At 34.0% G+C, this 24,687-nt stretch overlaps 1 protein-coding gene across 2 annotated transcripts in view; it reads left to right on the top strand.

Annotated features, from left to right (window-relative positions):
- Positions 1 to 23,873, top strand: part of PKIA (cAMP-dependent protein kinase inhibitor alpha) — a 90,560-nt gene extending 66,687 nt beyond the window's left edge. Inside the window, exons 1-3 of one of the 2 annotated variants that reach the window (XM_003940195.4) lie at positions 7,478 to 7,583; positions 13,759 to 13,936; positions 17,820 to 23,873. In XM_003940195.4, the coding sequence (XP_003940244.1) occupies positions 13,786 to 13,936; positions 17,820 to 17,899 (231 nt within the window). In that variant the 5' untranslated portion in view covers positions 7,478 to 7,583; positions 13,759 to 13,785 and the 3' untranslated portion in view covers positions 17,900 to 23,873. Of the gene's footprint in view, positions 1 to 7,477; positions 7,584 to 13,758; positions 13,937 to 17,819 lie in introns of those variants that run through there. The other variant, XM_003940196.3, reaches the window with a different exon arrangement.
- Positions 23,874 to 24,687: the final 814 nt, after the last annotated feature.

Raw genomic sequence — 24,687 nt, 5'->3', positions numbered from 1 at the left:
ATTCAAGCATTTTTATTTTTTAAGGATTGACTTTGTACACTGAATTGTGCATACAACTGTTTTCTAAAATTTAGACTGCAAACTAGAAAAGTATAAATTTTAAGTAGTTTATATTATAGTCAAAGAAAAGATGTTGAGATCTTTTAATGTCTCAGTTCACTGAAATCTCTTCATCAGAGGGATTGGCTTTTATTTGTTAAAATTAATGTTTACCATTTTAAATACTTTATAGAATATTCTTGATAATGGAATAGAGTAATAATAATAATTTCTAGTCCTGATTAAACAGAGTCAGTAGTAGAGAGGCTCAATATTGATATCAATTTTGATAATATACAACTTGCCATGATTTTCCATATAACAACTTGTCTCTTGGCCAAAATAAATACACATATTGTTCATCTTGTTACCATATAAATATTTTCTTATTTTGTTAATAGAGTGATTTGACCACATCTTTTTATTAATATTTTAAAATAGTTCATCTCATTTTGAAATGTCTATTGATCGATATATCCATTATATATTTTATACATATGGGTATATTTCTCATTAGCCAAATGTATACTTTCTTATTTACACTTATATTTAAATCACATTTCTGTTCTTCAGCATTTTCTTTTCTCTGGAGCCTATTCTACTAACTTAAAGTAGCCTGAAAGATTTGAAAATTCTATTGAAAACAACTGTATGGAAACTCTTTGAAATAATTTATAACGATGTCAGAGAAGAGTATTACACATTGTACTGATCAGCATTCCATTAATAGAAAGATTAACAAGAAATTCTAACAACATTCAGACATGTAGTAGCAATGAAAAACATTAATTATAATACTGAACAATGATATTTTCAGCAGTTAAAGGGGATTAAAATGCTATATAGGAAATTAGCATCTAAAAAAAGATATTATAAATTGGCAGCGATTATGCATAGATTTAAAATATGTTGAAACATGGTCATAGCAACTATTTTTTTTTTTTGCTGCAAAGAAGCATATTGAAGTGTTTAAGCAGTTTTCAAATGGAGTAGTATTTAGACACTCTACAGAAAATATTTGCTCGCATAATAGCAGATACTAATGTGTGTATAAAATGTGTGTTTTAACTAATGTATTTTCATTTATTCAGAAAAGTAAGATGGCTGAGTTTAAGTTAAATGTAGCATTGTGACATATTAAAGTGGCATTCTTAGACTTTCCATGTTGCTGTTCCTTTTGCCTTCACTAAACAGCACTGGCCTCTCATTTATCCGAGTTAGAAATCTAGATGTAATTCTAAAATTGTCAACTTAGAATTCCTGACCTTCATGCTTCCCACTCAAAAAATCACTAATTTCTGATGCTCCTATTTCACCAGGCAGTCTTCTCCAGTGCACCCCTGTTCTTTTATTCTCAGGGCGTAGCATCTCTGCCTCAACCTGCCAATCAAAGTCACTTCTAGTTCATTATGAGCAGGGCCATTTTTAAGCTTTCCACCATCCTTGACAATTGCACTTTTGGAAGCTCCACGTTACATTTTATCAAACATATTAAAATGTATCCAAATCATATATTTAATATAATTTATTATGTAAAAAGATGCATTTCATGAGTTGTAATATTAGTGCTGATAATATTAATTAAACATGCTTTTAATCTCAATTTTGCATTTTAAAAAATATTTCGGAATGCCTTTTTTAAGTGTCAAATATTTTTGTAGGTCTTTCTCAAACTCATAGTCCCTAGAGAGTGTGACTTTCCTGTCACAAGGCAAAACAGCCCTGACAGCGAGGCAACTGAATATGAGAACCATCACCTGGATAATTAGACCACATATGTGGGAGGTGGAATAGGAAGTGTTTGTGGAACAAATACAGAAATTAAGAAAAAGATGGTGGTATCAATTAATAGTCTGCATAGTAGATAATAATATTCAAAACCCAGATTCTGTTGAGATGTCAATAGAATATCACCCTATGGAGTAATATCTCAAAACATAATGTAAACTACTTATGTATTTAAAGAGAAATATTCATGGCAAACATTAACAGAAAATGAAGAAAGTTTGGAATACCCCAATACAAATATTGGAAAACGGTAACTGTAAATGGTTAAATCACTTGCTAGTTTCATGATTTAAGATCTCTAAACCTTTGTTATTTCACCTGTTAAAATGAAATAATGAGAATACCATTTTGAGAGAGTTGTTAAGAAATTTAAATTATATAATTCGTATACACAGACTATAATGTATAAAATCTGGCTCACGTGATGTTTATTTGTGTTACTACTATTCATAAGGCACTATTAAACTGTAGCTGTTTTGTTATGGTCTTTTTTTTTTTTTTTTTTTTTTTTGAGACAGAGTCTTGCTCTATCAACAGGCACCAGGCTGGAGTGCAGTGGCACAATCTCGGCTCACTGCAACCTCCATCTCCCGGGTTCAAGCAATTCTCCTGCCTCAGCCTCCCAAGTAGCTGGGACTACAGGCACGTGCCACCATGCCCAGCTAATTTTTGTATTTTTCTTCAGTAGGGACGGGGGTTTCACCATGTTGTCCAGGATAATCTCAATCTCTTGACCTTGTGATCTGCCCACCTCGGCCTCCCAAACTGTTGGCATTACAGGCTTGAGCCACCGCGCCTGGCCATGATCATTATCATATCTTAAAACAGACCAGAAAATATTACTGAGCTTGATGGGATCCTTTTTGTGATTTTAAAGATGAAAAAGTTAATATGAGTTATTTTGAGAAATGTGTCAGTGTTCTAATATCCTTTGAAAATATAAATATTTACCATAGGAGGAAAAGTCATAGATTAATAAGAGGTTATAAATTTTAAAAGTATCTTTCTTCCTTGGACTCTTACAGGGCCAGTAAGGAAAAGATAAAAAATAATTTGGAAAGTATTATATAACAAGGAACACCACCAGCCCCAGGCCCTTAATGCTTTTGTGATTTTGATGTGACTAAGCCCTGGTTCCCTTTCTGACGTCAGCACTGCCACTGACTGGGTAAAACATTGGTCAGGTTGATTAAACTCTTGCTGCTTTAATTTCTTCATTTGTAATGTGCAGGTAATATTACTTGTCATTTACCAACCAGGAGTATTTCTGCAGCTAATTGACTGTCTCAGCAGGGGTGGTGCAAAGATTAGCAGATAAATGATTTATAAACCCTTTGAAATATTAAATAAATGATATAAAAAGCCTTAACGAGAGGACAGAACAAATTATTCCCTGCATTAATTTGCTACTTTAGTCACATATAATTTATATTAAAAAAAAAAAACTTAAAAGAGGGAGCCAACAAATAAGTGAAAATAGGTTACATTACTAGTAAGTCTAGATGCTTTCTATTGCTGTTATTTTAAAAAATCTGTTATAATTGTGAATATAAAAAAACAAAGTGTGCTAGATATCATAATTGCAGTTTATCTTCTTAAATTTATAAAAATATTTTGTTAAACAGGAAAATGAACTGGGTAAGAATAAGAAAACATGTTCTCTTAGCCTAGTTTTTCTATGAACAACTGTATGACCCCAATCAAGTTATTTAAACGAGAAGGATTTTCAGTAAGATAATCAAGAACAATCTACACAATACTTTTTGTGGATTTAAGAATAAAATACAAAATCCTGTGCCATATGTTGTAATGGATTCAAAAATCAAAGACCCAAATACCTAGGAAAATATAACATAAAGAGAAAGTCAACATGAAAATAATAAATTTTCACATAAGACAGAATTAAAACAACACAATCACAAAATTATTTATTCTACCTGGAGATGGAGAATGAGTGTGACTTCCAGGGTGGACTTGAAAGAAGAGAACAGGTGGAGAAGACCAGCAGGAGAATACTAAGAGCATTGCACGTGCTGCTGTGACTGGACCTGATTATGAACAGGAGAGATACTGTGGGAAAAGAGGCTAGCAAAGTAGTTCAGACTCTTAAGGGCCATCAAAATTTTTGAAATATGTTTTTTGAGTTCCCAGGAACAACTGAACATTTTTGAGTACTATTTATGTTTTATAAAAAGTTAATTCTGCTGATGCTTTAGAGGGTAAATTAGAGAAGAAGGGGTTTAGATAAGTTGAGTTTAAGCCTATCGTTCCAACATTTAAGAAAGAGATGATTAAGATTGTTGCTAGAAGAATGGAATGAAGAATATTTAAGAGACAATGAATGGATGGAATTAACTGCTGAGGTTTGATAAATGATTAGATGTGAAGAATTGGTGAGAGGGAGTAATTGAATACAATTCTGAGATTTCTATCATCTGTGCCTGAGAAAATAGTGGAAATATAAACAAAATAATAGAAAGTATACAGTTTTGTGAGCAGAGGTGAAGATGAAGACAGCAAAAGATCCTATTTTGAACATACTTTGAGATTTTAAAGACATCCATAGTGGAGTAAAAGTTAATAGTCAGTAGAAATTCTCTAGTAAAGCTTTAAAAAAAATCAGGCTCCAAAATTATAGATTTGAGTAGCATCAATTTATAGGTGGTAGTTAAGGTTTTAGGGTAAATAGGATTACCAGAAAGAGCATTAAAAAGAAAATAAATATTTATTTTAAGAGGTAAGTATTGAGAAAAGCAAGAAGTACAGGAAGATTACGAAGCAACCAAAAGAGTACAGTAACCATGGCAGCCAAGGGAGAAGAATGTTTCAGAAAATAAAAAAAAATACATATATATATATATATATATATATATGTAGTGATATAAATTACAGTGATATAAATCACTACAGATATATATTCTCCTAAGTTAATAGATATATAGCTGTAAAATTACAAGGGAAATTAAAAATAAAGCAGTGTAGAGGAAGCAGGGAAAATCAGTATCTACCTCTTTTCCTATATAGGAGTAAATAAAATAAAAAGAGATTAATGTCTTAAAGAGCATTCAGGGTTGATTGTGCCATTGTATTCCAGCCTGGGCAAAAAAGGGAAATCTGTCTCAAAAAGAAAGGAAAAGAAAAAAGAAAAAAAATGCAGAGTTAAAAGATAAGAGATTTTATAACAGGGAAGGTGTAAACAATTTTGAAAGGCATTAAAGAAATAGCTGAAGTAAAACTGTGACTCCAGAAGCAAGAGGCAGAATTGAAGGAATGTTAATAGGGGAGAAGATAGAATCAAGAGCACCTGTCAGGTATTAACTATGGGCGAAAGGACTCTTGAATAAAGAGATGGATGGCTTTAAATGTGAGAAGAGGAAAAGAATTGAAGATGAATGATGATCTTGATCTCCACAAAGTTATTAGGTAACATTTGCTACGGAGAGTAAGAAAGCAATATATAAATAAAATTTAAAGAGCATATAAATAAACTGTTTTTATTAGGGATAGTATAAGGGTAAACCAGAAATGAGTATAAGGATTTATGTGTAGCTTTGAGCTCACTCTTTGTCCAAATCATAAAAATATTTTCTAAAGAAAGATAGTGTTTCTGACATTTTAAACATTTACGGGTAAAGATTTCTCATTTCAAAGTTTTGATTTGTTTCAATTTGAATTTTCTGTCATTTAAGTTCAGATCCTAGCTCACCATCAGTGAAGTCCAGCCTACTTGTAACTATTAACCTTTCTAAAAGTTTTCATTGCCTTGGTAAAGCTCCGGAAATGGATGATGGTAGTGGCTGCACTATATTTCAATTGTACTTAATGCCACTGAACTGTACACTTTAAAATGAGAAATCTGTATGTTATTTTTATCACAATAAACAAAAAAAAACGTAAAACAAAAAAACTTTAAAAAGTTTTGATTTGTTAAACATTGTAGGGGGAAAATAGTATTTGAGTCTGATCTAAAAAAAGTTTGAGAGGAGAAATTAAGTAACGATGCCATTAGTAAGGGAGAGAAAAGAAGGCTGACATTTGCAGAAATTATGCAAAAGCAAGGTGGGGGTGGGCAGGGAACTGCTGGCACTTCTGCATTAAGCAAGTCAGTGGCACTAAACACTCCTAGTGATCTATGTATTCCGCACCCCTACACACATACAATTAGTATTTTTTTAGTGCCAGGTTTACCTTGATGAAGGTAATTTACCAGATTTACTTGATAAAGCAATAAAAAAAAATTTATTTTCTTCAATCTCAACGCTTGAGAACACATCTTTTTAATATTCATGTGATGGAATAGGACGTCTCATAAATTCAGCACTTCTGTTGTGTATCAAACAGGTGATTATCACAATTAAAACACCTTATGCAACTGTAGGTTGAGAGCTGAGCCATAAGTACATACTTTTCATAGCCTTTTTTCATGGATCACCATTTTTACTTGAAAGAAAAAGTGACAGGTAAATTGTAGTTGTTCAAACTTGGACATTCTTGAAAATGAACAAAGTGAGCTTGTCACTTCTAGGAAAGCTAAATCTATCAGCATCTGTTACCAATGAAAAAATCTGAGCTTTCAAACAAAAATTACAATTTTGGAAAACTTAATATCTGCCCCTGTGAACTTGTCAGTTTCCCAATTCTTAAAGGCCTTTCAGATGAGATAGGTGGTATTGCTAACAAATATGATATTGTGTAATTAAATGTTCTACCATTTGGGAAATTTACATAACCCAGTGTAGCATTATTTTCCAGATGACCAATGTCTGATAGTAAAAAAAAAAAAAAAAAAAAAAAAAAAGAGAGAAAGAAAGAAAAAAAAAATGCATGGACAAAAGACCATTTTAAAGTGCAAGAAAGGCAATGGGAAATTTCTAAAGGCAGAGTATGGAAACATATTGATATGACTTTAGATTCCACATTGAAAAAAAGCCACAATTTTCTGAAAAGGCTATTAAAATTCTCACTTTTCCAGCTTAAAAAAAAAAATATCTGTATGAGACCAGATTCTCTTATATACTTCAATTAAAACAATATATTGAGATAGATTTAATGCAGAAGCAAATATGAGAAACCAGATGTGTTTTATTAAGCAGACATTTGCAAAATTAAGCCAGTGAGTTTCAAATGTAAATAGATGCCATACTTGTCACTATTATTATTTTTTTTTTTGCTTTGGAGAATATATTTTCATTGAAGATATTTATATGAAGTCTAATGGGTTTGTTAATAGTATTGGAGCTGAATTAATAATTATTTAATTTTTTGAGGTTTTTAAATTTCCTATATTTAAATATTGGTAGATGTAACCCTGGTGAATGAAAGCTAAGTGGGGTTCTTCATAATTTTTGAGCATGTAATAGATATCTGAGACCAAAACAATTAAGATATACTAACGTAGATCAAGTGCTAAACACATAGTAAACTACTCAAGGGCTTTTAAACATACTTCCCATGATTTTACAAAATCAAAGTTGAAAAGTTATAATTACTTTCTTTCTTACTTAAAATAAACCATACTATTCAGATTAAAGAGAAGTCTTCAGTGTATGCTGATGACATTCTCTCCATTCTTTCCTCCAAGTCTGTGAGTCTCATTTCATGTGTCCCATTTACAGGAGTAAAATTAGCATGTTATCCAGTCACCATTTGGCTCATGACTCAATGTCACTATAAAAATCAATTTAGCAACATCATAGGCCTAACTTCTTCTAGAATCCATTGATGTGGAACACTTCAGTTTGTTTAACACAGGAGATGTAAGTACATACTTTTCATAGCCTCTTGAAATCTATCTAAATCTGTAAATTCTACTATAGTAATACCTTTTGCTTTACTCTCTCAGATAATTTGTGTGTATGGTATTTTTAAAAGATAGCACAAGAAAGGAAAAGCTCAACACAGATCATGAGGCTCAGTTTAGAAAGCCATTATACAAAGAAAGAATTTGTAAAGCAGCAATATTGCTTCTGTTGCTAAAGAATAAGAGAGTGAGGCTGTTTTAAGAAGGGGGAAAAGAAAGAGCAAGCTTATTTCTAATTTATAGATTTTGATTGAATTTTTAGATGTCAGGTTTTAGAGATTTATGCTTTAAAATTTAATATAATTTTAAATGGTTCAGTATTTAAATAATAAAATATCCATTTTCCTCTTTCCCTACCCATAAGGCTGAATATTAGTATAATTTGATCTTTTATATAACTGGATACAAAAAAAATTACCATATTACCTTGTCTATATTCAATACCATCATTTTGTCATGTCTAGAAAATTCCAATTATAGCAACATAGAAAGGAAATTCTAGTGAAGAATTAAAGTCTACTTTTAATAAGTTTTTCAGATTTTTTCCTGATTATTTTTATAAAGTCAGAATATGTGCTAGTTGCTCTTCTATTAAACTTCCATCTGCTGCTGACATTTATTTGACTTTTTTTGAATTTTGTAATTTTGGAGGGTTGACTATCTGTCAGACATAATTTTTATGACCATTCACCACAATTTCAAAACAAAAGTTTATCTATACAGGTATACTTGAGGTAAAATATATTTATCTCTCGGAGTCACATCACTAAGTTAGAAGGCCTATGTCTACATGCTTGACTTAAAAAAAAATATCCACCTTGCAGGTAAAAATAACTATTTTTAAGCACCTAATGGGAATTCACTAAAAGTACTATAATCATAGAGAACATCTGGAGTCTACAATATATATTTTTTAAAAAAATGTAATTGTATGTTTTCCTTCATTCATATATTTGGTTTGTGCTCTTTGTTAGCTATTGTTCTTTTATTGGAAAATGGACCTATTATCTAGAGAAAGAAAACATAATAAGCAACGAAATATTACTTTTATAGTAATAGCTATTTGTATTGTAATAATTATAATGGCTACTGTAATTGGATATCTAGTACTTAGTTTCCATGTTACTTTAAACGTGCAGAATTGGACGCACATTAAACTAAAAATATATTTCAACTTTACAGGAAATAAGCTCTTCTCATAATTGTCTATATTGTCTTTCATTCTGTTGAAATGAGAGCTATACATGAAGATTTTAAAAGTAAGCACAATATATGTTTATGTCTTTCATTATGTCATTTCTTCCCTCATGAGCTCATTACTTGGGAGTGCACTAAATGAAAATTCAAAGTAAGTTGTTGGTTACCCACATATAAGTAGAATTGCTGCCAAGGTCTTTTAAAATTCCCAAATAGATAAATCATAGCACAAGACACATTCTTTTAATATGTATCTTTTCATGGAAAATTTTACCACTTTTCTTTGCCTCATTGTTGATATTTCATATCTTTTAAAAACTATTTTCAGCAAGGAGAATTAGATATAAGCCCCTACAAAGACATGTGTTATTATGGCAGTCTGCATTTAGAAATGATAATGGCAAAAAAACAGAAATCTTTACCTCAAAGTGAAATGCCCTTTAACACAAAACACAAAGACATAGTTTAAGTCATAGTTATATGTATGATTTAGTGATTACTTAAAATCTCTGAGACTTACTTTCTTCATTTGAAAAATGAGGATTTGTTTTCCTACTTTACAACATTGTTATCAGATGAGAAATAATAGCACTTGTGCTTTTTATTAAAGCCTATGTTTTTAAAAGCCATAAAAAGAGGCTAAGAGTGAAAATCATTGTGAACAGAGCTTGAATATATCTTGGGACTCCACCTCTTCTTAAATATTTATAAGATGTATTTGCTAGGTTGATGTGCATGTTCAGTTCTAAACCTTTGAAGTAATGCAGAAACCAAATACTGTGTTGATTAATGGTAATGCAGATATAATGCAAATATCTTTACACTTAATAACACTGAATTACTCCAAGGTCAAAAACTTTATTCAAACTCTGACTTACTCATAGACAGGCTGCCTGATAAAGTAAAAAGCCTGGGCAGAAACTTTGCAGACTTGAGTTCCAAGTACTTAATCCATTAACTTTATGAATATGGGCAGATTAATTCACTAACTATGTGAATATGGTCAGAACACTTGAATTATCTGGTCCTCAGGTTCTTCATCAATAAAAACTTCTAGACTGAAGTAGATGAATTTTTAGTTTTTAGTAAAGTAGTACAATCAGGAAGCTGGAAAGTCTCCTGTGTCCACTGATGTAATGCAATTAATATATTTCTTCCTCACTGATCAGTTCTATACAACATATTCTTATTTAACATTGGCCATGTGCAAAGAACTCTGCTAGAAATTGTATGTGATTAAAATACTAACAAATGCAGTTCCTGCCTTGTCAGAGCCAATAGACCTTGTCAGAGTCAACAGATCTATTGAGAAGGAGAAGTAGCTATAATGCTAGTTAGAATTTAAATGCCCTGTACAGATACAAATCAAACCTGTAAATTGGTAGCTAAAGAGACAGGGAAATGAGGTAAAAGAGAAGATGATGTTTGGCTGAGTTTTGAGAGCTAAGTCAACTTTAACAAGCAAGTTTGTTGGGGAAATACTTTTACAGGTGAAATAACAGACTTAAACCAGTACACCAGCAGAGAAGCTCTGGAAAAATATTGCTTATTATTCTAAAACATACCAAATATGATAGCAAGTGGTTGAAGTTAAAAAAAAAAAAAAAAAAGTGAGTCCTTTCCAGATCATGAAAAGCTTTAAAAGAAATGCTAAAAAATTCAAAATGTGTTCCATAGGCTATGCAGCAGGCTTGGAAGGCCTTTGAGATAACAGCGTTTTAGATAGGTTGTGATGCAGAGAAACTTAGGGAATGGAAAATCTGAGTATTTGGTTGATGTTCATGTTCCCATGTTTTACAGGGACTAAATATAAGTTGCATCAAATAGAAACCAATATGACCTGGCAAGTGATTAGACATGGATATCAAGGGAGGGAAATGAGGGAAAATATATTCTCCAACATGTGTCATGTTAATGGGTAGTGGGTAATGGCATTAGTGGTGGAAGGAAATAAAATCAATAGTGTGTCTTAAAAAGAAAGGTCAATTTGTCCATAAAAGAAAGAATAGTGGTGATACAGAAAAATGTTGTTTGAAAAAGGAAGAATTTTTAGAGAATTTGTAACAGATGTCCTGTCTTCTCAGGGGAAGATGCAGAGTCATCCCTTAAGGTAGGTGGTGTCTGGTGTGTAGACTGGAAAGGGTTTGGAATCATTCCCACAGAGAATAGCATAAGGAAGAGTCAACTGGAGGTGAACAGAAGCATTTCTGAGCAACTCCATCCAAGTGTATTCTAATAATAGAGTCCAAAATTTCTAGTTGAGCCAGTTGGCACAATTTTCTGACTTTTTCTGGTAACACTCAGCCACCCAGTACTGAGATCAGAGAAAATATACTATAGTGTTTTCCCAGCAGTGAAGTGTAGGTATGAAAGTAAAGATAACAATAGACCAAAGGGACTTCTTGATGCTAATAAAAAAACTACAAAAAGTAGTGGGTAACTGATTCGCGTGGGACTGGACCTAGAGGGAAACTAAAATAAAAGTGGTTCAAGGAATTAAAGACAGCATTAGTGTAAAGAACTGGTTCACTGAGTACAAGAGGAAAAGAGAAAGAAACGGTGGCTGTGGCCAGAAGAATTACCAAATTCAGGATTTTAGAAATGAGGTGGTTTTTGGTTTTGTTTGTTTTCTTTACTTTCCAACTTTCATTTTAAGGTCAAGGGGTACATATGCAGGTTTGTTACATGGGTAAATTGCGTATTTGAGGGATTTGGTGTACAGATTATTTTATTACCCAGGTAATAAGCATAGTGTCCTATAGATAGTTTTTTGATCCTCACCCTCCTCCCACCTTCCATCCTCAAATAGGCCCTGTTGTCTATTGTTTGCTTCTTTGTGTCCATTTGTACTAAATTTTTAGCTACCACTTATAAATGAGAACCTGCAGTGTTTGGTTTTCTGTTCCTGCATTAATTCACTTAGGATAATGGCCTTCAGCTCCATCCATGTTCCTGCAACAAACGTGATCTCATCCACTGTTGATGAACATTTAGGTGGATTCCATGTCTTTGTTATTGTGTAAAGTGCTGTAATGAACATATATGTGTATGTGTCTTTATGGTAGAATGATTTATATTCCTTTGGGTATATACCCACTAATGTGATTGCTGGGTCTAATGGTAGTTCTAAGTTTATTGAGAAGTCTTTAAAGTGCTTTCCACAGGGCCTGAACTAGTTAATACTCCCATCAGTAGTGTGTAAGTGCTCCCTTTTCTCTGCAACTTCACCAGCATCTGCTATTTTTTGACTTGTCAATAATAGCCACTCTGACTGGTGTTAGGTGGTATCTCATTGTAGGTTTGATTTGCACTTTTCGAATGATTAGTGATGTTGAGCAATTTCTCATATGCTTGTTGGCCACATGTGTGTCTTCTTTTGAGAAGTGTCTGCTCAAATTCATTGCCTATTTTTTAATGAGCCTGCTTGCTTTTTGTTTGTTGATCTAAGTTCCTTATCAGTTCTGGATATTAGACCCTTGTCAGATGCGTAGTTTGAGACTATTTTCTGCCATTCTATGGTTTGTCTGTTTACTCTGTTGATAGTTTATTTTGCTGTGCAGAAGCTCTTTAGTTTAATTATGTCCCATTTGTCAATTTTTGCCTTTGTGGCAATTTGTTTTGGAGTCTTTGTCATAAATTCTTTGCAAGGGCCTGTGTCCAGAATTGTATTCCCTATGTTTTCTTCTAAAATTTTTACAGTTTTAGGTTTTACATTTAAGTCTTTAATCAATTTAAATTGACTTAGTCCTTGAATTGATTTTTGTACATGGTGAAAGGAAAAGGTCCAGTTTCAATATGTATATGGCTAGTCAGTCATCCCATCACCAATTATTTAAGAGAGAGTTCTTTCCCCATTGCTTGTTTTTGTCAACTTTGTTGAAGATCAGATGGTTGGAAGTGTGGCTCTATTTCTGAGTTCTCTAACCTGTTTCGTTGGTATTTATGACTGTTTTTGTACAAGTATCATGCTGTTTTGGTTACTGTAGCCTTGTAGTATAAAGTTGGCTAGTATGATGCTTCTGGCTTTGTTCTTTTTGCTTAGGATTGCTTTAGCCATTTGGGCTCTTTTTTGGTTCCTTATGGATTTTAGAATGCTTTTTATTTTTTCTAATTCTATGAAAAATGTCATTGGTTTTGATAGGAATAACATTGAATCTATAAATTGCTTTGGGCAGTATGGCAATTTTAATGATAGAAATGAGAGAGTTTTGAGTAATCACTGTTTTTGTACCTTTGACATTTTATTTCCAAGATTTAATCAAGAGTGTTTGTTATTCCTCTCAAGTAATGACTTACCAAGGGGTACATGGGGAGCTGTTTTTCTGGACTGGGAGAAGTATTTGATCACTGAAGATATTTAGAATTGCTGGTGCATGACATCATAGTGGTAATAAAAAGAAAACTGAATTTTGGTCCATTGCATTAACAGACTATACAGACAATGCATTCACTTACTGCTCACCCCCAGGATGAACCACTTTTCACTCAATGCCCCCCACATGATCTCAAGTTCTCTCTGGAGTTGAAGAATCACTAAAATGGTATTAGAGAAAGATAATTTTATAATGTAAAATAAATGTCAACAAACTATAGCATGCAGGCCAAATCTGGCTCATTCCCTGATTTGTTTATTATATTTGTTTTACATATTGGCTATAGCTGCTTTTACACTGTAAAGACAAAGTTGAGTAGATGGAATAGAGATCATATGACCCTCAAAGCCTAAATGTGCACTATCAGGCCCTGTACATTAAAGGTTCCCAGAACTTTGTTCTAAATACTTAGGACCAGAAAAGGCATTACTTGTTTTGTGAACCTGTAAACAGGCCAAGTGTTTCACATTCATATACTAGGCCAGTAGTTTAACAGTTGTCTTTGTTAAATGTTTAGCATTGACTGCCATTATATTTACCTATTAATTTTTTTTCTTGTAGTCCCTGCTATGTGGATATTTGGTAGCAATGACTGATGTGGAAACTACATATGCAGATTTTATTGCTTCAGGAAGAACAGGTAGAAGAAATGCAATACATGATATCCTGGTTTCCTCTGCAAGTGGCAACAGCAATGAATTAGCCTTGAAATTAGCAGGTCTTGATATCAACAAGACAGGTAAGTCATCTGGCACACATTTCTCTATGTGCATAGAATGATTTGCAGCATTTTACTAAGTGGGATTAAGACACTAAAAGCCATCTTTGAAAGTAATCTAATATAAAGAGTTTTAAACCATCTAAGGCAAGATGAAAGTCTGAGACTAATCTCTTAATCACTCCTGCTCTATTTTCAGTGATGTCTCTTTAGAAGGTTTCCCACTCAAATGCAGAGTCCTTAATCTGATTGTATTAATGCAAGCAATAAAACACATGGTGTTTTTTAAAAATCCTAATTTCTATAAAAGTTCTGAAATTGTTTACGTTCAGTATTTAGCAAAGTTAGAGCTCCTACCTTTGACATTATTGGCCACCTCTAACATTTACTAACATTTAGTAGACAGATATTTAACAAGATTCACAGGTAATTCTGACAGACTTCAATTCTAAGAACGATTTTAGAAAAAAAGAGTCTCCAGGAGGAGTTTTATTAAGAATGGAAGTAAAGTGATCTGTTACGTAAGTAAGTCTTAGGTAAAAGGGCCTTTTGGTTTCCCTTTCCAGGCAGAATGGGTTTGTGAAAAATTTGTCTTCTTACTGGGCCTTGAATTCCTACCCAAGTAGTCTATCTTTATTAATGAAAAACAAGTCTGATGGATTAAAATACTTGACATTTTTACTTCTGAGTATTAGAATAAGTCCCTTGATAGTTCCTCCACCCATAGCTTTTGCAGATATCAAAGCTGAATGTGTTTCCTTGAGAAGACTTGTATAAAAATAACCTTTAAAAGTAAAAAGAATTCATGATTAGGGAACTCTGATATTATGTGCATGGAAAGCACTTATCACAGGTTCCGACTCCTAATTATTCAATAGGTCTTCACTGTTAGAATTTTTAAGGCAAACCTTTTAGATTATTAGAAAATTGAAGAGTGTGTGTGTGTGTGTGTGTGTGATATATATATATATGCACACACATATATATGTATATATATATAAATTTATATATACACATATATTTATATATGTATGTGCATATATATATAATGTTGCTGAACCATTTCATTAATATATTTAGTATATATATTAATAAAATGTATATGTATGTGTGTATATGTATATATATATATATATATATATATATAAATGAAATGGCTCAGCAACATTACTTTAACACACGTAAGGATAGTATTTTATTCAATAGCTAAAGCTTAGTAGTTCCAGACTGTTCTTTTCAAATTCACATTAATAATAAAACTTTAACATCACCACTTCGGAATATGTAGACCTGTGTATATCTTAGGTTTCATTGTTGTGCTATTATTACTACCAGTAGTTACTTTTCAGAACAGCTCTGAGAAAGATGGTATAGGGAATTATCCCAATTTGGTAACATGAGATGGATGAATACATTTTTCCTGAAATCTTTCATAAGATTTATATTTTCTTTTTTTTTCTTTTTTCTTTTCTTTTCTTTTCTTTTTTTTTTTTTGAGATGGAGTCTCACTCTGTCACCCAGGCTGGAGTACAGTGGGACAGTCTCAGCTCACTGTAACCTCCACCTCCTGGTTCAAACAATTTTCTGCCTCAGCCTCTCGAGTAGCTGGGATTACAGGCACCCACACCACACCTGGCTAATTTTTGTATTTTTAGTAGAGATGGGGTTTCACCATCTTGGCCAGGGTGGTCTTGAACTGCTGACTTCATAATCCACTTGCCTCAGCCTTCCAAAGTGTTGGGATTCCAGGTGTGAACCACCACACCCGGCCTATATTTTATCTTTCATACAAATATGCTATTTTAAATAGCCTGCATTAATTTTAGCCACTCTTAATATTAAGGCATTTTTATTCACAGTGTAATTTAATTTCTTCCTTTTCTATTTTTCCTGAAGTTGAGAATTGTTAGCCCCAAAATTGTTTAATTTTCCTGAAAACATATTAAATTATTATACATCATTTACAAAATAAATTGAAATTTTATATTACTAAATATAAATAATTTTTTTCATTATATTAAGTAATTTAAAATAAATTATCTTTAAACTTCTGATTGTCTTCTTTTCTAAACATTTTTGCATGTTAATTGCAATTCACTAGACTCTTGCAACATTTTTTATTTCTCTTCAAATTATAAAGTCCAAAACCAGTAATAGTATAAAAAGCAATAACTTTAAGTACAAAAAACTAAAAATAATAACTGTATAATATGAAGGTATAAAACATAAAAAAAGACAAATATGTAATGACAAACTCAACATCACTGAGAATTGCAAGGAATTTCCTTTGTAATTTGTAAATGTTTCAGCTTCATTTTAGTTTATACTCAGCAATATTGCTGTTTCACGTTTACCTTTATTTGTTAATAGCATCTATATAGCAATACCCTCTATGTTTGCAGCATAATGGCAAGCTCCGAAAAGTGTCCCCAGACACCTACAAGGTCTCAAGCCCCATGAGAATCAAATTCCTCAATCTTGTATTTATACAATCTCTTTCATCCTTACATATTCTACTGTCTTACGTAGCCCTTATTTGACTTTATTTCTTTGGTTACCAGAAGCTTCTCCTATTTATCAAGTTCCTGTTGCATGCTAATCTACACATCTCAGAACCAGGCCATCTGCAAATCATAGGAGCCTCTCATAATAAAATAGTGCATGAAAATCAGATATAATGTCTGGTCATACCCTTTGTACTGTTACTAGAAGAAAATATTTTTATGTAGAAGAATTGGTTTTAATTTTCCTAAAGATTTAATGTTGTGGGAGTATGGTGAGGTGCTAAGAGTAGAGGAGAAACTGCATTATAACATTATGGTCTAAAGCAGGTGTCCCCAAACTTTTTACACAGGGGGCCAGTTCACTGTCCCTCAGACCATTGGAGGGCCACCACGTACTGTGCTCCTCTCACTGACCACCAATGAAAGAGGTGCCCCTTCCTCAAGTGCGGGGTGGGGCCGGATAAATGGCCTCAGAGGGCCGCATGCGGCTCGTGGGCCATAGTTTGGGGACGCCTGGTCTAAAGAATGGACCAGCCCACTTACCTGCTTTCATTTGAATTATAATAACAAACACTTAGCAAATATTGATTCATTTATATTATTGCAACATCAGAAAACATTTTGTCCAGTAAGCCATATTGGCTGTCTGATAACCAAATATTGCATGCAGATATTTGAATCTTTGAGTCTAGAATTGCCAACAGCTTGCTCTTGGAGTGAAAGCATTGTTCAGGTTTAATGTTCACTATATCACTGGATAAGATTGCTACCGAGGGTGCAGTTATGAGGGTGGTTTTATTGGAATTGTGCACATGTTCTCTAAGGGCAGACCAGAGGCCATTATAAGTATTTGATAAGGGACTGGCCAGCTGACATAGTGTCCTTTCATTTTCCAATACTGCTTTTACTTTGAACTAATAGAACCTCTGAGAAACTAGCTAGATTATCATCAAGTGCTATAAAAAGCAGAAAATAGTTTTAAAATATTTATTCAAATAAGACAATTAGGCATAAAAAGGTAAATATGCTACCACTTCTGATTTCTACTTAAATATATTTCTGATTTCTACAGCCTGTGAAAGTATATTTAAGTGACATGAACGGCCCATGAGATTTCTGAGCTATTTATCCGAGGCTTAGCTGATCACCAGCTACTCTGAAAATTTGAATATTATTTGTTTTTGACTCATGCTATTGCAAGTCCACAGAATTAATCAGTCCCTGAAAACTTAAGCTATTTTCTTAGTGGTGAACTGACTACCAAGAAATATACTTGTCCCTATGAGGGTTTCAGGCTTCTTTAGTATTTCTGAAGTTGTCAATATGACATATTGAGAGTTGGTAAATATAAGCAATCATTTTTATTTTGCCTTTAGTTTGTTTTTATTTTTCTTTTGCAGAAGGCGAAGAAGATGCACAACGAAGTTCTACAGAACAAAGTGGGGAAGCCCAGGGAGAAGCAGCAAAATCTGAAAGTTAACGCCCCACTTTGACCCTCTGCAACACCTGACAATGTCTCAAATCTCCAGGAGTGTCTGGAATGCATTTGTTTCCATGAGTGAAAAGAGGAAAAAGAAAATGGCTGTGCTGCATTGCAGGAACCTGCTCGTTATCATGTTAAAAATGAGGGCAGAGGCTGTGGCTGCAGGCAGACTTTTCCCTATCTCTGTCATTAGCAATGGTTGAAATCATGTGGCTTTTGTTTGGGCGTCATTTTTGTATGGATCCTTTCACTTGATCATATGACGAAATGCTTATAGAGAGTAGCACCGACCTAGATGATGATTCTTCCTGTAGCATCTGGCCCCTCACAATGTCAGAGGATTTAATTGTGTCTAATTGCAAAGGGTTGATTGAACACCAGAGTTTAAATATCTCTGGCTCAAGTGTTCACCCAGTAAAAGAAAGATCCAGAAAGCACTGTTTTTAGCATTATGTATCTGTGTGTTACTGCTGTGTTATTTACACTGTTTTGTATTGTACAATATAGATGCTCAGCACTGCCCCCTTCTCTGATTGCTTATGAAAAACAAAATAATGTACATTACTGTGAATTTTTATACCAATCATTTTTAAAAGGGCTGTCTTTTTTTTTCCATACTGTGGTGGTGTACACAGGATAGAACACACTTTTTAAAAACAGTCTTTCCCCTTGCTCATTGTATGTCGATGAGTTGATTAAGTCTAACAGATTTATCAAGACTCCAGTGCTGTAATACACAGACATTTGAAAATATCCATTAATGTGAATATTACCTGAATTCAGTCTGTTTGGTGTCTGCACAGGCTGAAATTCAATCTGTCAATTTTTTATTATTCTCAAGTGGAGAACTTCTCACATTTAATATATATACACATATGTATGTGAGAATTTTGGACAACTGGAAAAGTATAAAGGAAAAGCCAAGATCATACTGAGGACTGGAAATATTTTGTTCTATGGAATCAAATTTCTCACAATGCTGTATGATACTATTTAAATTTGGAGGACAACTTATCTTCACAAAGCTGAATAAGGTGGAAAAAGTAATCTCCTTGCAATCATGTGGACACCAATCACAAAAGTAAAGCCCTGGTGTTGTGTTTTCATGTCTTTTTTCAGCCCTCTCAGATCCAAATGTTATTATGCACTTTTTAATGTTTGTAAACTTTTACTAATAACTAGTGTGAATTGCATTCTGATACAATAATGATTATCATTAGAAGCTAACAAAATTCTTGTTACTACTGTGTTTGATAGCCTCTGCTGTGTTTTAACATCGTGGTTCTTATATGGAAAGTTTTTGTGAACTGTGTAATGCCTCTGGTCAGTATTATGAAATCATTTGTCAGTGGTAATAAATAAGGAACCAGTAATATGCCAATGGTTCATGAATTACTGGACAAATAGCAGATTATGGGAGTCCCTTTACAGTAACAAGCCCCCTTAGCTGTCCTCAAGGACTTAGATACTGTTCCATATGAAGTAGGTAGAGCAGCATTTCAATAGGTAATCTGTGTGGTTGTGCCAGAAACTCAGTGCTTCTATGTAAAATTACATACAGGATAAAAGGTAAGTCTGCTCACATCTCCTTCTACAGGACTTTTCAACTGACTGGAAGTAAGGGCATGGGTGGCATTTAGTCCTCAATCAGATATTACTAGAAAAGAAGTTAATAATGTCAGCCTTTCCAAGAGCAGAAAGAGGAAAGATTAAATTTTAGAATGCTATCCTTCTATCTAATCCATCAGGGGCCAAAATGCCCAGTAAAATTCCTTTGATCTTAGCCAAAAGGCCACGAAGCGATGTGCGCAGTAAAATTCAAACACATCACCCATTAATAGACTCACAAGTGAGAAAAGAGGTTTCTAGGGTTATTTGAGGCAATCTCTGGTAATCTGCTTAAACTATCCAACCTCTACAGTCAGTTTTCAGTATCCTCATTAAATATTTTAGTAAGTTTCTTGTGAATCTAAATTTCTCTTCTTTCTTAAGGTTGTGAAATTCCAAACTGATTTTATGTGATTTTGTAAAGTTTAGAACCAGTGCTGAGTATATGTGGAAGGTTTATGTTCCTATGTGATATACTATTATTAATGCATGTGGTGCCATGCTTGTCTTTGAATATATAAACAGTGCTAAACTGCAAAGTCATATGGAGCCTTTGATTTAGTTTGACTTATTACCACTGCTTTGTCTGCTATATTGAAACCCAAAGGCATTCCCAAGCTGGGGAGATAAAAAATAATTTTCCAAAATGTCCACATCTTATAAAATTTGCTTATTCACAGTATCTTCCAAATTTTATTTTAATGTCTTTTATTTGCAAGTCAAGCATACACATGGATCTGAATTTTTAAGGAGAGAAGGAAAGGGTAGGAAACCAGAGCATTGGATGCCTATTAACCAACTATTCATATGCTAATGTTTTGCAGCACATAGTCTCCCATTTGATCCTCAGACAATTCTATTAGAGTGGTATTTTCATCCAATTTTACAGATTAAAATATTAGCACTCAATAAAATATAACCTTTAGAGGCTTAAAAAGCTAATAAGCGAGGAACTTAGGATCTGAACCCATGGTTGTCACCAAGGAGCTTTCTAGTGCACATGTCATAAAATTAGAGCCAACTGCAGAGCTGTAAGGGAACTTTCAGATATGAACTTCTTTGGCCTCCATATTTTAGAGAAGGAAACTGAATCCCAGAAGGAGAAATGCCTTTCTTAAGGCTCTAGATGGGTAATAACACAGATATGAGTAGGTCATACGAAGTATACCTTTAAAAAAAACAGAAATTCAATTATATCTTATTTGGGGGGTATATTTCCCAGAAGGTATTTTTCTGGCATGTGGTCTGTAAACATAGCATGATTCTTTTTTCTTTTTGAGACGAAATCTCGCTCTGTCACCAGGCTGGAGTGCAGCGACGTGATCTCGGCTCACTGCAACCTCTGTGTCCCAGGTTCAAGAGATTATCCTACCTCAGCCTCCCAAGTACCTGAGGCTACAGGCACATGCTAGCATACCCAGCTAATTTTTGTATTTTTAGTAGAGATGGGGATTTCACCACATTGGCCAGAATGGTCTCGATTTCTTGACCTCATGATCTGCCTGCCTCGGCCTCCCAAAGTGCTGGGATTACAGGTGTAAGCCACTACACCCAGCCATGATTCATATTCTTTGTTTCATGCTACTCATTTTGTTTAATTAACAACAAACAAGGGGACTTTGGTTTTTTGACTTATTTACAATAAGCATGAAATTGCTAAATTTATCTTTTATCAATTGTAAGCATCCTATGCCAACATATTGTTATCATAAATTCATAGGAACATTTTTCCAATAAATAACAGAGATTGAAATCCAATTTGTAGATAATACTCCCAGAACAGTAAATGGTAAATGCCCTATGCTTGAGTCTTACTCAGATACGGTAGAAATGTACCATTTTAGAAGATGAACAATACTGTTTCTCTTCAGGGAAACAATAATGGATAAAGAAATGTAACTGCCGGGCAGCACAGCTTCTACGTGAAACCCATAGTAGTAGTAGAGAGAAAATGTGTAATCATCAAGTGAAAATAGGAAAGGATCTATGATTTATGATGTCTTAATAGACCCTAAATTGTTCTTTAATTATAAGGGTGGCAGTCTCTGAAGTCATTTGTGAGCTTGTATCACTTTTGTATTTATCAATGTTGCATGCTCACATAATTGATAATTAAAAGTAACACATTTTTCTGAAATGTACAAAGTCTATTAAGAGTATTTATTGAATTAACACTATGTACTTGGTGTTAGAGAGTGCTGCAGGTCATAAAAGAGAAATTCAATGCCTCAGTCATCCTGCAGTGGACAAAGCTAGGACTCCAAGTTCACTCTTTCCTGGCCTTTACCATAATCATTTCAACTCCATTCCACTCGAGTAGCCCCCTTCCTGGTCTTTGTCATCTATCAGAACCATCCCACCTCCTAGACCTTAACCCCCAATACCATGCCTATGGTTCTTACTTGCTTATCTGCAGGGAGATGATTTTCAGTCAGAAGAAAGACAGGTGTTTATCAGAATTCTTGGAAAGTTTTTACAGCACCCACCCTCTACCCCTTCACACAAAGACACATTCACACACAAACACTCTTTCTCTTAAAATAAGTTTCTACATGACTTTGATCCTTTTCTTCCACCCACCTGCATCCCTACCACTTTAGATCTGATCTGGAAATTCAGGGCTTCCTGATGTGCCCACCCTGCCCACTCCACTGCAAGGCTTTGAAATGAGTCAGGAACAAAATGCAGTCCTCACAGACACCCATGGTTTTACTGCATTAAGGGTAATATTTTAGAGTAGAGAAGCAAAGAGAGCTTACCCTCTTTTATCTTAGTGTTTCTCTCCATCATTTTTTCTTTATCACATACAGGCAGTAATGACTAGAGACCCAGGTGGAGCTTGGGAGAAAGTAGGCATCAAACTGCACTTAGCCTGAATCCAGGCAAGTTCTACAGCTCAAAGAGCAAAAGGGGATATAAACATGTAAGTTCATCTTACTCAGATTGCAAGGATAAAACACTACATAGGTTTTGGGACCAAAAAAAATGCCAGCCAGTGAAACAAGTTGCAGAGCCTCTAGTGTCTCTTCTCCTTGTATATTTCTTGTATCTGTCTAGTTCAGGTGTGGGGATTTGGGATCCTTTTCATCTTTAATACTAAAGTCAAAATTAATAAAATTATATGACTATAACCTATTAACTTCCTAATTTGCAACACATCTTTCTGACTGGATTAATATGGATGCTTCCTCAGCAACCTTCCTCCTAGTCCTAGTCCTAGTCTTTGTTCATCTTTCTCCTAGGTGCTCCTCAGATGCCACATTTTCTTGCCTTTCTGCCATCTCTGCCCCATCACTATCAATTAGACCATCTCGTTTCTCTTTGCTTGTCTTCTGGCTGACTGTAAAAAGTTTAAAACAAAACAATGCCTATTCATTGTTTGCAACCTCAGTCGGAACATAAGTACTGCACAGCATTCTCTTTTTATGTCCCTGGGGACAGAGGAAGCTTCCCATATTCTGGGTAAGATTTATTCCTTCGTTTGAGGTTTTTAAACAATTTTTTTCTGACTTTAACAGGAGATCTATTAATTATCCTTTTTTCTGTACTGACTTTACCATTTATCACAAATGTGCTCAAGTTTTCCATTTCTCCTGTTTGCTTCATTATTTATGTTTCTCAAAATAGTAATGTATACTTCCATTTTCATGCTTCTTCCCCTCCTTATTTCTTATTATTTTGCAATTTGGCTTTCGGTAAAATTTTTCTCATTATCAGTGACATCTTTATTAGCTCATTGACTCTGTTATTGTTATTGAATCTCTGACCAATGTGGAAACTAAAAGGTGATGATGATTCAGAGTACTCAGATTTACCTTAAATCAAATTTATTTCTTTTATATTTTTAATTAATACTAGTATGAGAGCGTATCACTGCATAATAAAGCCTTTTTTGATTATATAGAACCAACATATATCAAGAAAAAGTCAGTGTTCTCTCAAGGATAGAACTTTCATTATGTATGAATATGCCCTTACTCTATGACTACAATCTCCCCATGTTTGCTTATTATGTACTCAGATCCTATAGTACTCATTTCTTTATAGGGCTAGTTGTCACATATCTGGGCACCAACATAGAGCCTTGATGTTCATAGATGGGAAAGATTATCTTGGGATGTTGTAAAGTTCTGTGTTCCATTATGCTTTTGGATAAATGTTAATGATACCACTAGTTCCTCTCAATAGCAGCCATGTATGAGTAAAATCTCAGTCTTGCTGTACTTCCCTGAATTATGCCTAAACAAATATATCTATCCCCAGATACAATGAGTCATGTTTGTATGTTTTATTAGCCTACTCAATGACAGTTAATCTGGTTCACCACGGAATTTTATAAAAAATTTTCATTCGCCTTCCTTTTTCTTCCAGGTGTCTTTAGTGATTTCTTGTTCTTTCTCTCTGACACCTTCTCACTCTCCTAAGACTGGTTTCTCCTTGTCTACCTCCCAACTAAGTTTAATGGGTTTCCATTCTCATTCCTCTTCTCTAATCTCTCTCTCCAGATGACTTCTTCCACTCCCATATCAGCAGCTACATTCCCTATGGTGAATCTCACATCTTGATCTCTAGCCCAGGAGTCACTCCTCATGGATCGCTAAAAAAATTTTAAAATTCAGTGTTCTAATACTAAATCTAGTGCATGAACCCATTTTCAAACCTGCTTTTCCTCACATGCTGCAGATTTCAGATCATGGTAGCACTGATTTTCCACTGACCTTAAATCAGAATTCTTGGAGCTCTTTTAGCTCATCTTCCTCTGATTTGTTTGTTGGTTTTTTGGTCAACGGACTCTAATTATTCACGATTTATTGAAACTACCCTCTTTTTATTTGCACTCCAATCCTCTAAATCATTACTTATCTGTTATAATTCAATGACCTGCCTTATCCAGCACTCTTTCTAGCCATCTTGCCACCAAATGTATTGCTCTGATACATGATTCTGATCATGTATCTCTCCTAATTAAAAAATCCTTAAGTTTAGCCAGACAAAAGTTTATGGTATAAGTACCACATTGTATTTGTGTATAACTCCTTGCTCTGTGTTAGCTTTTTTATACTGTTCCTAAAACATGCTTCATGCTTGTTGGCAAAGTCTCATTGATCCTTTCAGACTATGCTTCATTTCATCCTTTTTGGTAGAGTCTTTCTGACTCACATATCCATTCCCAAGCC

Source organism: Saimiri boliviensis, chromosome 15, assembly GCF_048565385.1.
Source record: "Saimiri boliviensis isolate mSaiBol1 chromosome 15, mSaiBol1.pri, whole genome shotgun sequence".
Taxonomy (NCBI): domain Eukaryota; kingdom Metazoa; phylum Chordata; class Mammalia; order Primates; family Cebidae; genus Saimiri; species Saimiri boliviensis.
This window is presented reverse-complemented; position numbering and strand designations above follow the sequence as displayed.